The sequence below is a fragment of the Panicum virgatum genome, chromosome 5N, assembly GCF_016808335.1.
Source record: "Panicum virgatum strain AP13 chromosome 5N, P.virgatum_v5, whole genome shotgun sequence".
Taxonomy (NCBI): Eukaryota; Viridiplantae; Streptophyta; class Magnoliopsida; order Poales; family Poaceae; genus Panicum; species Panicum virgatum.
The window spans coordinates 9,954,387-9,971,355 of record NC_053149.1 but is presented as its reverse complement, the minus strand read 5'-3'; the positions used below and the strand labels follow the sequence as shown (position 1 = coordinate 9,971,355).

The 16,969-nt window shown below is 44.6% G+C and overlaps 1 protein-coding gene across 2 annotated transcripts; it reads left to right on the top strand.

The window, feature by feature from the left end:
- Nucleotides 1–1,078: 1,078 nt before the first annotated feature.
- On the top strand, nucleotides 1,079–9,252 carry LOC120676973 (probable ubiquitin-conjugating enzyme E2 23). Of its 2 annotated transcripts, XM_039958318.1 has the most exons (8): nucleotides 1,079–1,265; nucleotides 2,469–4,503; nucleotides 4,722–4,856; nucleotides 6,123–6,539; nucleotides 7,642–7,711; nucleotides 7,798–7,937; nucleotides 8,069–8,380; nucleotides 8,651–9,252. In XM_039958318.1, exons 2-8 carry the CDS (start codon nucleotides 2,521–2,523, stop codon nucleotides 8,918–8,920), a joined length of 3,327 nt encoding a protein of 1,108 aa, XP_039814252.1. In that variant the 5' UTR covers nucleotides 1,079–1,265; nucleotides 2,469–2,520; the 3' UTR covers nucleotides 8,921–9,252. The 2 variants fall into 2 exon arrangements, with proteins under 2 accessions (XP_039814252.1, XP_039814253.1); XM_039958319.1 differs by lacking the exon at nucleotides 1,079–1,265 and having other exon boundaries at nucleotides 1,390–4,503; nucleotides 8,651–9,167.
- Nucleotides 9,253–16,969: the final 7,717 nt, after the last annotated feature.

Genomic DNA, 16,969 nt, shown 5'->3' with positions numbered 1-16,969 from the left:
TGAGAATACAGGAAAGCCGCTGTCTGATACAGATAAAATTCTCGCAAACGAAAGGGCAAAGGAAAGAACATCAGTTGGTTGGACTGCAAGTTTTTTTTTTTTTGAAAAGTTTTGGACTGCAAGTTATGCCGGCTTCTTTTCCCTCCACACCCTTCTGTCCGTGCGCTTTGGTATTGCGCCAGTACTTGCCCTTCATTCCAGAATCAAGTTGACCTTCGTTGCACAAAGATGTGGACCTCCTATGTGACGTGATGTTGTATTGTTACAACTCACCACTTCTCAATCCAACGAACACGTCTCGTCTTGCTTGCAGGGCACTACCCTTGCAAATTGTAGGCTGTATAGTTCTGTTCTAGACCAAACTTGACTAAGTTTTATTATTAAAAAAACTTGACCAAGTTTATAAAAAAAATTCACCGATATCTTCAACATCAAATCAGCATGATTAAATTCTTATAAAATATATCACCATGGCTTGTCTGTTTTTGGCTTTTTCCGATTTATTCTCTCACAGAACACTATTGAATTAGCCGGTTTTTCCCACTAGGCTATAGGACACTTGGTATTGTAGATGATAAAATCTTTTTTACATAAATCTATTCAAAGTTAAAGCTGTTTGACTTGCTATAAACTTTAAATGACCTACATTTTGGAGTTGCGGGAACATTTAGCCTATGAGTTGAGTGATCGTTGCATTTGTACGATGCTAGTCGCTAAAATAGTCTGCACATTTTTCCGCAACATAATGTAGTGTGGATTCATGCCTTTAAGGGCAAACAAACAAATTAGAATTATCGTGTACCACGTATCTGGGTATAAAATTTACCCAATGCACTAGTGCGACGCAAATTACAATTCGTGCACAGTCGATTTGTATCGAACCCGTTTTACAATCAAGAGCGCACCAAAAAAAACCCGTCACCGTCAAGGTGCGAACCGGAACCAGCCAGTCGGACCGGCGAGCGAGCGCCGAACCGCTTCGTGGATCTTGGTACTCGGCCCGGACTACAGTCTCCACTCTCCAGACCTTTCTCCGCCCGTTTCGTGTTTTGTGTTCAGCTGTGCTTTCCCATTTTTTATTAATTAATTATTATACGTTTTTCTTTCTTTTCGTCTTCTGCGCAGCTCGCCTCGCGTCCGCTTCGACCTCCCTCCCTCTCTCTCGCCCGCCCCCGTCTCATCTCCTCTCACCTAGGGCACGCGCGCCGCCTCGCCGCCGCCGCCGATCCGGCCGCCGTCGATCCCCGCGGCTCCGATCGCCCGAGGTCAGTCCAATCCCCTCCCCAGCTGCCTCCCCCCTCGCCCCCTCCTTATCGATCGCTTCCGGCTTCCCGGGGTTTCCCGGCGCTCCCGCCGCCGCGCCGCCCCTGATCTTCGCGTGCAGGTTCGCGGCTGGGCAATCCTATACTCGGCGAGGAGGACGCACGCCGGCGGACGAGGTTTATATCCGCGTCCCGATTCGGCTTCCGGCGAGTGCGGCGGTCGCCGGAGCTGGATGGATGGCCAATGGGACTGTCGCCTCCGGCGCAGATTGGTTGCGTCACGACGGGGGGCTGCTGGTCCCTGTGCGCTGGATTGGGGTTTCGTCGGGAACTAGATGGACGGTCGCTTGTTTGTCCTCTTGATTCCAGCATATTCGTTGCGTGCAGAGTTCCCTAATACTTGGATTATAATCGCGGTTATGGATGGCTCTTTTGATTAGGATTGTCAAAAAGAATAAGCACGAAAGATATGAACCTCTGAGCTCGTCCAGTATGGGCACCTTGCTAGTAGGGGGGTCCTCCATTTTGTTAGGTTGCTAGTCGCAGTTTGTGCTTTTAATGCATATTGGTGAATTATAAGCAATATTTATGGTTCCAAGTCTTCAACTTACTTCTATCTGGTTCTTGCTGAAATACGCCATCCTTCCTCTCCATACAACTCTGCATCAGCAATTATCCAATTCACCAGTCATAGTTATAAAACTGGCTATTTGCATGACTAAAACTATACTTTGAGCTTCAGTTTCTGAATCAAAAATACCCTATTCCTATCTATTTCCCTGGCTGTAAATGTGATTGATCTTCGTGAATGAAGTTATTCACATGTTTGAAGTTCAAAAGTTCTTTGATGACTAGGAATTAGGATAATTCAAAACCAATAAAGTAACGTATCCTATTTGCCCCTGAATTATTTACTTAACTCCACTCTGTCTATATACTTTGATTTAATGGATTCGTGTATTTATGGGAGCCAGGTCCTTGCTTATTACATGCATTCCACTGGTGATACTGTTCCTTGTGCTGAGGAAAAGCAGTGTTTTTTAGGCAACTAGGTAGTGGCGATCCGAATGATTTTGTATAATTTAATGGCAGCCAATCATAGATGGGCAGGGGGTTGCATATGTTATGATTTTTAATCTATTTTTTCTTTGAATGTTTCATGCTTGGCCTCCTGTTCTTTTCTGAATCATGTTTTATGGGTTTCAGTTGAATAGGCTGCTTGGTTGTTGGGAATATACTTTTACAGTTGGCTCCAAGCATGGAAAACCTACCAAATGGCTCAGCAAATACTGCTGAGCATAACCAGGAAAATGAGAAGTCCATGGATGCTAGTGAGCCTGAAGGAGTTCCAGATGTTTTTGTTTACAGAGAAGATGTTGTCAGCTTGAAGTCCAAGGAGGATGCCCGTGGATTAGTGTTGGAGGTAGCTGGGGAATATGATTCTGAAGGTAGCATCACTGACGATGATGATACAGATACTGAGAAGCATGAACATAAGGCTGCTCGTGGGGCTGAAAACAGTGGTCCTGATGGTGATAATGCGAGTAATGGAGCTGAAGTCGACAGCCAGAGTTCTCTGCCTGATAACAAAGTTCGCGTGTTATGGATAGATGGTAGTGAAAAGACAGAAGATATTGACGATGTAGTTGTAGTTGACAGAAGTTTCCTTCATGGAGATTTAGTTGCTTCTGCTTCAGACCCAACTGGTCAGATGGGACTTGTTGTGGATGTCAATCTTGTGGTTGATTTACAAGTTCCCAATGGAGATCTGATAAAGGGTGTATCCTCTAAGCATTTGAGACGAATCAGGGAATTCAATGTGGGTGATTATGTTGTCTCTTGTCCATGGCTTGGTCGAGTTGATGAAGTGCTAGATAATGTTAATGTGTTGTTTGATGATGGCTCTGTCTGCAAGGTGAACAAGGCAGATCCTATGCGCCTAAAGACAGTGTCAAGCCCAATTCACCCGGATACAGCTTGCCCCTTCTATCCAGGACAGCGTGTGAAGGCAGTGTCATCATCTGTTTTCAAAACATCAAGGTGGCTTAATGGATTGTGGAAAGCAAGTCGTCTTGAAGGTACGGTTACAAAAGTGGAGAGTGTTGCTGTTATAGTCTACTGGATTGCATCTGCACACTTTGCAGAACAGCAAGCTGTTCCTTCGGAGGAGCAGAACCCAAAGGACCTGACTCTTTTGTCTTGTTTTTCATATGCAAACTGGCAATTAACTGACTGGTGCCTTCCCTACCGATACACTTCATGTGCTGATGATGCTGTAGCTGAAAACTCAGAGACAAAAGAGTTAAACTCAGATGAGCATACAGGAAACAAATGTACATGCTCAGAGATCTCAGCTCTACTGTCTGATATTCCTGAATCTCAAGATGATTGTAAGACTGAACAAGATCGAAGGACTGATACAGATGCAAATTGTAGGCAGACAGATGTTGATTCTTCCGCTGATGGATTGAGCATGTCAGATGGGGATAATTCTTGTGTAGCCAAAGAATCCGAATCAGGAACTAGTGTATCAGCCATCCCAAAGGAGAGCTCACAGGACTATAGAAAAAAGTTTAGGAAAGTGTTTCTTAAAAAAGACAAAAGAACAAAAAGAAGAGATGAGAGCTTCGAGCGAGCTCTACTCATAGCAAATACATATACCAAAGTCGATGTAATCTGGCAGGATGGGACAAAGGAATGTGGAGTAACCTCAACATCACTGATTCCTATCCACAGTCCAAATGAACATGAGTTCTTCCCAGAGCAGTATGTCGTCGACAAGGTCACACATGATGTCGATGATTCTGCTGAACCGAAGCATGTGGGTCTTGTTAGAAGTGTTAATGCCAAGGATCGAACTGCATCCGTATCGTGGTTTAAGCCCTCGCTACACCCAGAGGAGCCTAAGGAGATTCAGTCTCATGAAATTGTGAGTGCATATGAACTGGATATCCATCCAGATTATGATTATTGCTATGGAGATGTTGTTGTCCGCTTGCCATCTGTATCACCTCTGATTGAATCAACCAATAGTGAGGACAAAATGGAACTGGATAAGAAGTTAGATTCATCAGAAGGATTGGCTGCTTCAAATGTGGCACCCCCTGACGCCAGTGCAGATGAACAAGTTTTACAGAAGGAATCCTGTTCGCAATTTACAAGCCTTTCATGGGCTGGAAATATAGTTGGCTTTCAAGATGGTGAGATTGAAGTTATTTGGGGTGATGGATCGACTTCAAAGGTATTTCACAGCTCTTGAGTGCACGACACACACATTTACTTGAACTATAGCATTAGGAGTTTCTTGCTTGGATCAATTGCTGCTGGATGCTTGTCATCATCTTTTTTGTTTGGTCAATCTGGAGCTGGAGGCTTGCAACTTTTCCTTATACCACCTCACCTTAGCCTCACCTAACTATTCATGCACTATCTTATCTTGATGATCTCCTGTTATTTCAGGTCGGACCTCATGAAATATATGTTGTTGGTCGTGATGATGATGGTGGCTCACTAGACGATGGAACTGCCTCTGACGGTGCTAGCTGGGAGACTGTTGATGACAATGAAATAGATTTACTTGATGATTCTGCTAAGGTATTTTCTACTGCTTGAGTGTCATTATTATTTATGAGTAAAATGCACTGTGGGTACATGAACTTGTAGTGCTGTGTCAAATAGGTCCATAAACTTAGAAACCGGACATCTAGCCCCTCGAACTTGCGAACCCGTTCACCCCAGGTCCAGTCCGGTTTTGCATGGCTTGCATGGCACTGTGCGCCCGCGATTTGCTACAGTAAACCCGGATTTACTACAGTTACCGCGGTTTTGTTTTTTCTTTTCTAATTTATTTCGGCTGAATCTTTGAAAAATCATAACTCTTCGATACAACATCGGATGAAGATGATTTTTATATGAAAATTGTAGCCCTCGACGAGATCTACAACTTTCTAGTTTTGAGTTTTTTCATTTGATGAAGTTAAGTTGCCCAAAAAAATTATAAAAAAGTACAACACCATAATAATCACGTACTTCTGCTTGTCGCACTAGAAAATTAATATATTTTTCTGTTTGTTGTCAAATGAAGACAATTTGTATACCAAAATTTTAACACTTTTAACGATCTAGATTCTTGTAGTTTTGAGTTTTTACATTTAAAGTTGTTAAGATGTTGATAAAATAGTATAAAGCCTCAACGTCTTTTGCGTACTTAATATGCTGCTTTATACTGTTTTATCGACATTTTAACATCTTCAAATATAAAAACTTAAAACTCTAAGAATCTAGATCTTTTAGAGTACTAAAATTTTAGTATACAAGTGTCTTCATTTGACAACAAATAGAAAAATATATTAATTTTCTAGTGCGACAAGCAGAAGTACGTGATTATTATGGTGCTTTACTTTTGTATAATTTTTTTGGGCAACTTAACTTCATCAAATGAAAAAACTCAAAACTAGAAAGTTGTAGATCTCGTCGAGGGCTACAATTTTCATATAAAAATCATCTTCATCCGATGTTGTATCGAAGAGTTATGATTTTTCAAAGATTCAGCCGAAATAAATTAGAAAAGAAAAAACAAAACCGCGGTAACTGTAGTAAATCCGGGTTTACTGTAGCAAATCGCGGGCGCACAGTGCCATGCCAGCCATGCAAAACCGGACTGGACCTGGGGTGAACGGGTTCGCAAGTTCGAGGGGCTAGATATCCGGTTTCCAAGTTTATGGACCTATTTGACACAACACTACAAGTTCATGTACCCAGAGTGTATTTTACTCATTATTTATTATTCTGATTGGTTATCTCAGAAGCACCTTTTAGTTTCCTTCTATTTTATTTAATGATTCATGTACCCTCTTTCAGGATGATTCACAAAATGTGCATGAGAATAGTATTGAAAGGGAAAACGGTTCATTCAGTTCCCAGGATGGTAGTTCTGTTGCAACGGGTCCCCTATCTGTTGCTTTTGGCTTTATGACCCGATTGGCGAGTGATCTTTTGGCTCGAGGTAGAAGGCATTTAGATGGATCAAACTCAGATGTTATGGATGAAGTTGAGTCTCATCAGTCTAACGAGGTTTTAGAAACTGGTGATGACAATGATGAGGAGAATCATGTCGAAATGGCCGAGCATACCACAGATACAGCAAATGATTCTTCTGCTGACAAGACTGTAGATGTGATTATGGCTGAGAGTCCTACAGATTCGGAATGCTTCAAACAACACTTCGATGTTCTGCAATGTCCTCCAGACCATCACTACCTTGAAAGCACAGCACAGGTGAAGTCTTTTATACTGCTGTGCATGGATAATACTTGGTGTACACATGTGCACTTGTTTTTCTGATTGTGAAGGCAATTATTCTATCCTTTTTTTTCTCATTGTTAAATCCTTGAGGGGGGAGACGTTAGTCTAGATGGGCAAGTGGTGGTCCAGAAGGATACTTTTCGGTATTTAGGATCGGTGCTACAAAAGGATGGCGACATTGATGAAGATGTTAGGCATAGAATTTCAGCTGGCTGGTTGAAATGGCGGCAAGCTTCTGGCATCCTTTGTGACAAGAGGGTGCCACAAAAGCTAAAAGGCAAATTCTATAGGACAGCAATTCGTCCGGCGATGTTATACGGTGCTGAATGTTGGCATACAAAAAGGCGACGTGTGCAGCAACTGAGTGTAGCAGAGATGCGGATGTTGCGGTGGTTTTGCGGGCACACAAGGAGAGATAGAGTCCGGAACGAAGTTATTCGGGATAGGGTCGGGGTGGCACCAATTGAGGAGAAACTTACTCAGCATCGGCTGAGATGGTTTGGACATGTCCAGCGAAGGCCTCCTGAGGCGCCGGTGCGTAATGGGGTTCTTGAGCGGGTCGATAATGTAAAGAGGGGTAGAGGTAGACCTAAACTGACGTGGGAGGAGTTGGTTAAAAGAGACCTTAAGGATTGGAATATCTCTAAAGAGATAGCTTTGGATAGGAGCGCTTGGAGACTAGCTATCAATGTGCCTGAACCTTGAACTTATTTCTTTCGGGTTTCATCTCTAGCCTACCCCAACTTGCTTGGGAAAAAAGGCTATGTTGTTGTTGTTGTTGTTGTTGTTGTTAAATCCTTGGTCATAAACAGATGGCTTCTTTGGTTTGGTTGCATGCAGCCAAAGTAAATAAATTTTGACCATTGGAATGTCTTTGTATATCTAAAATTAACATTTTAAAATGATAAGTAGACATGTCTAGAAGATTAGTACTTTTGCTGTATCTTTTAAATATATTAGAACAAGGAATAGTGGCCAAATTTTTGGCAGCTTTTATTGGTATTTCACTGCTGTATTAAAATACATTTCTGTATGAGGTTTATTGCTTACATATAGTTAAACAATGTTCTCGCAGGGTACGGGTGGAAGAAAATGGGTCAAAAAAGTACAGCAGGAATGGGGCATACTTGAGAAGAACCTACCAGGTCTGTTGTTACTCAATACAAATGCTAAAAATGGCTAAGGACAATAATTTTGTGGTTCGCTGATGTTCCTTTCACGGCAATTGCAGACTACATTTATGTCAGGGTATTTGAAGATCGCATGGATCTCTTAAGAGCTGTGATTATTGGAGCAAGTGGAACACCGTACCAAGATGGCCTGTTTTTCTTTGATTTCCACATTCCACCCGAGTACCCGCAAGTTCCTCCGGTAATTGCAATAATTTTGTCATCCTGTTGTTATGGCCTGTTCTTTGTTTACATTTAAAAGCTGTGGATGAACCCATTTGTCTGATTTTGCTGATATTGCTGCATTTGTCATCTGTGTTGTCAATTGTGCAGTCAGCATATTATCATTCTGGTGGTTTGCGTGTAAACCCAAACCTGTACGTGGATGGGAAGGTTTGCTTAAGCCTCTTAAATACTTGGACGGGCAGAGGGAACGAAGTGTGGGATCCATCATCATCAAGTATTCTCCAAGTACTAGTTTCACTTCAGGGATTGGTTCTTAATGAAAAGCCCTATTTTAATGAGGCTGGGTATGAGAAGCAAGTTGGTACTGTTGAAGGGGAGAAGAATGCAGTGCCCTATAATGAGAACACGTACCTGCTGAGCTTGAAATCCATGCTATATATCATGAGGCGACCTCCTATGGTAATGCAACTTCCCTTCTTGAGAATTATACTGCATCTGTGCTGTTACTTAGTTATAATCCAGTTTGCCTGTGCATTCCTTGTCTAGCAATTACTAAGTTTGTATTGTGTCATTCTCTCACGAAGTCTTAAGCATGTAATCAAATCATGAAAATTGCCATGTTGCATATACTGGTCATTTTTGTGTCGCATTATACCATAAAAGCATTGAAGAGTAACACCTACTTCATATTTATATATGTTCTGATTGTTTAATGCATGATCACTGCAGCATTTTGAGGATTTTGTGAAGAGCCATTTCCGGAAGCGTGGCCGCTACATCCTTAAAGCTTGCGAGGCTTATTTGCAAGGGAATGTGGTTGGCACGCTCACTGACGATGCCTGCACCACTGACAGAAGCAAGGAGCACTGTAGCTCTGTTGGCTTCAAGCTTGCATTAGCAAAGATTTTACCACGGTTGATCACAGCCCTGAAGGAAACTGGAGCCGACTGTGACCAATATGAGCACCTTGGGAAAACAGAAACTGTTCGAGAAAGCTGATCTCACGCATAGTGGCTTCGACTTGGATCCTTTTTTTTTTTGGGTTTCAGAAAGATGGTGTCTCTACCACCCACTGGGCCTGTTTCCGTATAAATGTACATTCAACATTTGTTTCAATTCGTACATTTGGAAAATGTGGTTCCAAATGAGTTATTCTGAACGTGGAACTGAGCTACCCTGTACAGTTGATGTCTTTGTTTAAGCTTGCAGGGTTATTTCGAAGATCAGGGTAGCCTTATGATGGAAACCAAGAGTAGACACTCTTGGATGGAGGTGTGGATGTTGTTTTTGGTTTCACAAATTCACACCTGTTCAAGAAATTTGTCATGCAATTCCTTGTGTTCTTTGTTGTGAAAAATATACAAATGCTATTTTTTGGAAATAACCTTTAGGATACTTTGTTATTCCTGCCTAAACGCTGAGTTGGGATGAATAAAAGGCCAGACTCGGTGGGGAACAATCCCAGAGGCCAGAGCTGATCTTTTTTATTTTTTTTTGAGAGGAGCCAGAGCTGATCTAGTGTGCTGTGGTGGACGCACTCCTGCAGCCCAGTACACATAGATATGGAGCACTACTAGATCAGCTCCTGCAACACGGCCCGAACAGTTTTCCTGCTAGAGAGCCGCCAACAAATACGAAGGCCCAAAATCCCAAACCCCCCGGCCCACGGCCTACGGCCCCTGATGGCCCGATCCCTCTTTAGTTAGCGCGCCTCTTTTTTATTTTTCTATTTTTTTCCCGCCCGCCCGCCTTCTCTCCGCGACGACCGCCGCGGCCTCCGCCCCGCCCAGCTGGCCCGCTCCTCCCCGGCTACGTCAGATATGTGTTCCTCCACACCGCTGATTTCGTTTTTTTTTGCCGGATCTGCCGTGTCCTGTCCATGCTACTTCGATTGGCAAAACTGGTTGGCGCCTGTGCAAGCAGGCAGCTGGACATGCACCTTCAGACTCAGTTCAAACAACTGCTTTCATATGCTCCAGCTAACAGTATCATGTTCATCGAATTGACGTGGGCTATGAACTGCACATAAACCTGTCCATTGGCTAACATGTCTTCAGGTGTTGCCAGCACCCAGTTTGCAATCTACAGTTGCAAACAAGCCATTCAATCAAGTTTATCAGCATCGTTTAGGGCCGGGAGAAAGCAACGTGATTGCATTCGGGAACTGAGAGTTCAGACCGCCCAGGCCAGGCGTCGAAGAACTCCAGAACGCCGGCGCGGCGCATCCGTGAGCAGACCGCATCGAGCGCCGTGGTGACCTCGGCTGCTGCGTGGCGCGCGAGCTGCTCGGCCTGCGACGCCCACGCCACACCCTGGGCGCGCGGGGACTCAGGGTGGCGTCTCCGATCCTGTTGACCGCCGAAAAGACTTGCAACACCACCGCGAGGTCCGTGGTGGGGGAGCGCAGCCCCCACATCGCCCCGCCGGTGTGGCGGCCGGACGGCCTCGGCGCGGTCTCCTTCCCACGCCCGCAGCAGCGCGCCGGTGTCTTTGTCCCCCTGGAGCGTGGTGCTTCCACTGCTGCGCCGGCGTCGAGCTCTCTCTCTCTCTGCCCCAGGATCTGCGCGTGCCGTGTAGTGCCGGCTGGCGACCATGGTTTGAGTTGCGACGTGTGATGGAACGGGGCGTAGAAGACGTCTGGGTATTTCCATTAGTTACTATAGCTCTGGAAGAAGGTTATCGAGCACAGTCTAAAAAAAAGTGACAAGTGTGATCCAAAACTAGTTTGAGTTCATGCTTAAAAGGTCGACCATGGAAGCAATTTTTCCTAATACGACAATTGATGGAGAGATATAAGGAGCAGAAGAAGGACTTGCACATAGCCTTTATTGACCTCGAGAAAACGTATGACAAAGTACCAAGAAATGTCATGTGGTGGGCCTTGGAGAAGCACAAAGTCCCAACTAAGTACATTACCCTCATCAAGGATATGTATAAGAATGCGATGACGTTTGTCCGGACATGTGGTGGCGACACCACTAACTTTCCTATTAATATAGGCCTACATCAGGGGTCGGCATTGAGCCCTTATTTATTTGCTTTGGTGATGGATGAGGTCACAAGGGACATATAAGGTGATATCTCTTGGTGTGTGCTCTTTGCTGATGATGTGGTGCTAGTGGATGAGAGTAAAGCAGGGGTAAATAGAAAGTTAGAGCTGTGGAGACGCACGCTAGAGTCAAAAGAGTTCAAATTTAGTAGGACCAAGATCGAGTATATGATGTGTGATTTCAGCGCATCTAGATATGAGGGTGGTGATGTTAGTCTCGATGGGCAAGTGGTGGCCCAGAAGGATACTTTTCGGTATTTAGGTTCGATACTACAAAAGGATGACGACATTGATGAAGATGTTAGGCATAGAATCTCAGCTGGCTGGTTGAAATGACGTCAACCTTCTGGTGTCCTCTGTGACAGGATGATGCCACAAAAACTAAAAGATAAGTTCTATAGGACAGTGATTCGCCTAAAAAAGGCGACATGTCCAGCAACTGAGTGTAGCCGAGATGCGGATGTTACGGTAGTTTTGCGGGCACACAAGGAGGGATAGAGTCCGGAACGAAGTTATTCGGAAAAGGGTAGGGGTGTCACAAATTGAGGAGAAACTTACCCAACATCGGTTGAGATGGTTTGGACATGTCCAACGGAGGCCTCCAGAGGCACCGGTGCGTAGTGGGGTGCTAAAGCGTGTTGATAAGGTAAAGAGGGGTAGAGATAGACCTAAACTGACTTGGGACGAGTCGGTTAAGAGAGACCTTAAATATTGGGATATCTTTGAGATGTTAGTTTTGGATAGGAGCGCTTGGAGACTAGCTATCAATGTGACTGAACTATGACCTTTATGTCTGTTGGGTTTCATCTCCAACCTATTCCAATTTATTTGGGACAAAAGACTATATTGTTGTTGTATATACTGGTGTCTCTAAATCCCGGTATCCAGCATGGCGACTCAAAAGGCCGACGCGGAGGGCGGCGGGGCTGTCAGCTGTGCCTGCTGCTGTCCTGTCCATCGGCGACCTGGTTCGCGACGGCGCCGACCTCTCCCTGCGCCTCGCTCTGGCCAAGCTCTAGGACGCCCGATCGAGCTCGCGCCGAGGACGCGCTGAGCGCCGTGGGTACGTGGGTGCTGCGGCCACTTGGGCTGGGCGCCGCCAAGGTGCGGCATTGCAGCTAGTTCATCCGGGTGTCCCTGGCGATCACCGCGCTCGAGGGCGCGTTGTTGCAGGCGGCGGATTGATCGGCGCCGCAGGCGATGCTATCGCCTTTGTCTTTGACTCTTTGCCAATGTCAACCGAGCGCGTCGATTATTCCGAACGAACAATCTGCGTCGGTAATTGGCCGCGTGCGTTTTGCCGTAGACCTGTGTCTGACCGTCTTGATCAGTTCATATCTTGATGTCAAATAGATGGGAAATGGAGTGATGAACTACCCAGCATGGTTAACATTGAACTCTTATGTGCCAAACGCTGTGAACATCTAGCTGTTATGTGCCAAAAACAAGGTTCTAAATAGCCGGTTATATCCACTGCTATAGCAGCTTTTAGTAGAGGAGAAAATTAGAACATCCGTCTCTTAGCTCTAAAAGACTAAATCCACTAATAGCGGACTATACCCCGCTATAGTCGCTAAATTAAGAATTATTTTGCCAGCTAAATTATATAATTAGTCTTTATTTATTATTATTTTAGTATTGAATTTTATCATTTATAAAATTTAGTATTTCGTCAATGATATAATGAGAGAATGAAGTTCAAGACGTACTTCAGTTCATGAAATTTTCTGGATTTCATGTTTATATGCAAAATTACTCAGAGATTTATGCATGATGTTGAAGTAGAAATGTATAATTGTGAGAAGCTCCTAGAAGATTAGAGAGAGTGCATGAACTATGGTCACCATGCTTCTTGGTGAAATATGTAATACTCTAGAAGTTAGATATTTGTATGGTTAGATAAGTATGAAGAAAAGTCTAGGATTAGATATTTGTAAAGAAGTGTGGAGAAGATGAACATATGAAAAAACCATATGAGTCATGGTGTCCTATAAATAGGGTACCCCTCCTCTCTTGTCATACCATGGCATAAGAGGTCTCAAGTAGGAGATGGCAAGGTTGTCATGTAGTGTAGTGGTGTCATGGTATAGTAGCTACATAAAGAGTGCAAGAATCATGTGTTGTACTAAGTTATGGTGAATAAAGAGTTTTCATATAGAGTTGTTCTCTCATATTAGTGTTTATGTGAATGTCTTCTTGGTGTAGTGTCAGCATAGGGTCCACGGAAGAAGTAGTATCAAACTACTTCGGTACAACTTCTCGTAAGTCGGTGTCAAGGTTAGGAGCGCCGATTTCTCAACACATGGTATTTACAGAAATGCTAAATGGATTAGCTAGGCTATAGCCCACTATAGCCTTTCTTAGTCTCTACAAACACCAAACACTAAATGTTTTAGCCCGCTATTTTAAACGCTGGCCAAAAATAATGAAAATCATATGGGGGAGCTGTTGACCTTCAAAAAAATATTGAACTCTTGCTAACTGCTGCAACTTCGATGCTTTTAACGGGTGATGTTCATGTATCTTAAATATGTAGTAGGACACTAATCCTCGCTACCTATTCATACAGGGATAGTATATACGTACTTACATATTACTATATTTCTAGCACAATCTAGTATTCTAGTATGAAGAGAACAAAAACCACATGACTGGTCCTCTCGCCAAGGTCGATCGATCTCCAGCAAATCTGACTGATATTTATGTACGCCTTAAGTGGGGAGCGCCATGATCACTGTAGTCGATTCACATGCATGTGGGTATAAACTTCAATCAAGCAGAACTAATGTGGCGTGACATGCTCATCAGCTGCTTCCTGCTAGGGGTCGGCAGCGGCGACGGCGGCTGCTGCTGCCTGCGGTTGTGGCCGCGGCGGGCGGTTCCTCCTCGGCAAACGATGACGAAGAGCGGGTGTGATCGCAGGGCACCCATCGTGCAAATGCTCCACCATGCGATTCTTGGGGGCGCTGTGGAAAGCATGCAGCTGGTGGCATACCAGGCAGTGGTACTTGCGGTCGCGAATCAGCTATCCAAATGCCTCCGTCGTGTGCAGAACCTTCTTGGATCTCGCCATGGACACCGCCACCTCAGGACTCCTGAATTATGTGTGTGCATGCTATCAATACAAATTCTACAGTTTCAGAAAAGAAAATGGTGCATAGTTAGAAATTTGCACTGACCTGTCTAGCGTCGGGAAGTAGACACGCAGGTAGTCCTGTATGTATCTCGATGTCTAGTCCGTCTCATCAGGTAGGTCTCTATACCAGACATAGAAAAACACACACTAAGCACAAGGTACAATCACAAATCTTCACTTCAGCACAAATTATTAGCAGAGTGTAGGGTACTTACAGCTGAGTAGCAGCCCCTTCCCCAACGATAGTGTCCTGAAGGCATGCGAGAAGGGTGTCCAAGTGAGGCATGCGGTGGGCGGCGCGGGTCAGCTCAAAGATGTTCTTGGTGAAGTACTTCTGCGCGCCTCTGCCTGGTTGCCGTTGCCCAGAAGCTCCAGCACGTGCTGACGGCGCGGCAGCACGAAGAGCTTGGGGTGAGCACGGACCATGTCATCGGGGGGCGGAGCGTCATCCCCATCCGCATAGGCCACATCAGCTTTCACCTGCTAGCAGTGGAATCTAAGGCCCCTCTGTAAGTAACCTGCAACATCCAGCTAACGTCCTGCAGCAACAAGAAACTCCAGAGTAGCTAGGTTGTTCAGGGCCCCCATAGGAACAAGCACCCTGATTAACACATGGTGAATGATCATCAGCCGTCAGGTAAACACACAGTAACATAATATAGTGGTACTGAACTCAACTGCACTAGTATATATACCAGCTAGACTAACTTACTCAGGATTGTCTCCCACGCCTATCATGTAAGGCCAGTAACATGCTGACCATCCTTTCTCCTCAGTGAAGAGCAACCTACACCAGTAGGTAATGCATGCTTGCATTGTTAGAATTAGCTCAACAGTTAAGTCATGCACGAATAAACTAATTAATTCCATACATTCATAAATCTGTTAATTTACATTTCATTCAATCTAGTGCTGCAGTAAATTATGACTTTGCATATTTGCCAATAAATCTAATAGAGCTTTAATTTCTCTGAATGCATCTCCATGACCACCTATCGAATTTCGTCCTCAGTGAATTCTTCTTCCAAGGACTCTAAATTATGACTTTGTAGATTCAGCAACTCCCAATTAAGTGTCTCGATTCTTTCTGCAGCCTGAACCAAAATGCCCTCAAAGTGTTTCAGCACCTATCTTTGCTATATCAATTTTTTTTCTCCTTCTACCATTTACTCCCTGAAAGGAATCGGGTGCTCGTAGCCTAAGAGGGGGAGGGGGTGAATTAGGCAAACTAAAAACCTTAAACTCAAGCTCCAACTACTTGCACATAAATTAAACTAAGATCATGATATCTAGATGTGCAACTAGTGTGAAAATCCTCATCCCAAAAGAGTTATGCAACCTATAGCCAATCCTATCAAGATTCTACTCTAGAAAGTAAAGGCAAACAAAGATTGCAATAAGTAAATGCGGAAGCTTAAAGAGGGAAGAGAGAATGCAAACTCTTGTGACACGAGGATTTATCCCGTGGTTCGGTTAGCCACAAAGGCACACCTACATCTATATTGTTGAAGCACTCACAAAGAGTATTGCTTCTCAGCCACCAAGTCTCTTCCGTGAACACTCACGGTCACCTTGGCCCCGGGTTCCACTAAGGAGCTTCTCCACCAAGGAAGGGGGTCTCCACGTCCTCCGCACAAAGCTTGTCGTCGCCGCTCCACACCAAGCCGGAGGGTCGAAGACGTGCCGGTGAGTCACTAAGACTCCAAGGATGGCCGGCTCACCGAGATCTTCTTGTTGGCTCACTCAAGAACCAGCCACAAGGTACAACACCTTGCTACTACACTCACTCATGAGCTATCCTAGCACTCTCACTTACAAGGATGTGCTAAACCTAAAGAATTTGATCACTTTGTTCTTGGGTTGTCTTGGAGATGTTCTTCAATGTGTCTAGGTCTTCACTGAACTCCAGCAAGCTTCAAATGATCGGGGGAACCCATATATATAGCCCTCAAAGTTAACTAGCCGTTTTAGAGCCGTTAATCTTTTTCTACGCAGGGCGTCGGATAATCCGACCAGGTAGCGTCGGATCATCCGGTCACTCACAACCCTGGGTTAGCCATTGAGTTTTCAAACATTGAAAACTACTGACGTGGAGGCCGTCGGATAGTCCGACCCATTACTCCGACGGGGCTTCTGATCATCTAGTTCTGAAGGGTTTCTCTGATGCCCCTTTGACATGCTCTCTGGTACACGATCCGACCCTTTGTCCGACGCTCATCCATTTGTACACGTTGGATCATCCAGTGCCTCTTGGCCTTCTCCAAACAGGTCCTGCAAATTGCACCGATGCCCCATGGTCGGTTTATCCGGTGCCAACCGGATACTCCGGTGACCATGCACCGGTTCATCCGGTGCAACTCTGCGATTTCTTCAGCTGGCGTCTGAACCTTGTCAGAGTTGATCTGGCTCCTTTGGTCGGATAGACCGACGCTACAGCTTCGGATCATCCGGACCTACTGTGTTTTGCAGAACTCGTCTAATTCGGCATTTCTTTGAGTTCTTTCTTTGTGTTTTGCTTGGCTAGGGCTTTTTACTTCATTCTAGGGACCTGATGAGATACACTTGACAAATACATTAGTCCCATTGATTGCGTTGTCACTTGATCATCAAAATCACTCGAAATGGCCTAAATGGAGCCATATTCGCTACAATCTCCCCCCTTTTTGGTGATTGATGACAACACAATCAAAGCAAGCATAAATTTGCAAAGATTAATAAATTGAACCACTTACACTTGCTTGGATGCTTACCACCATCTAATGTCGGCTTGGTCTCCCCCTTAATCCATGATTTCCCCTTTTGCTTCTCCCCATATTTTTCCCCCATTTGGAAGACATCCCCCCTTTGGGAGATACTTGCTTTG

Coding starts and splice junctions, on each gene's coding strand:
- LOC120676973 (XM_039958318.1), top strand. CDS start 2,521: ATGGAAAACCTACCAAATGGCTCAGCAAATACTGCTGAGCATAACCAG. Junction 4,857..6,122: donor TACTTGATGATTCTGCTAAG/GTATTTTCTACT, acceptor ACCCTCTTTCAG/GATGATTCACAAAATGTGCA. Junction 8,381..8,650: donor TCATGAGGCGACCTCCTATG/GTAATGCAACTT, acceptor TGATCACTGCAG/CATTTTGAGGATTTTGTGAA.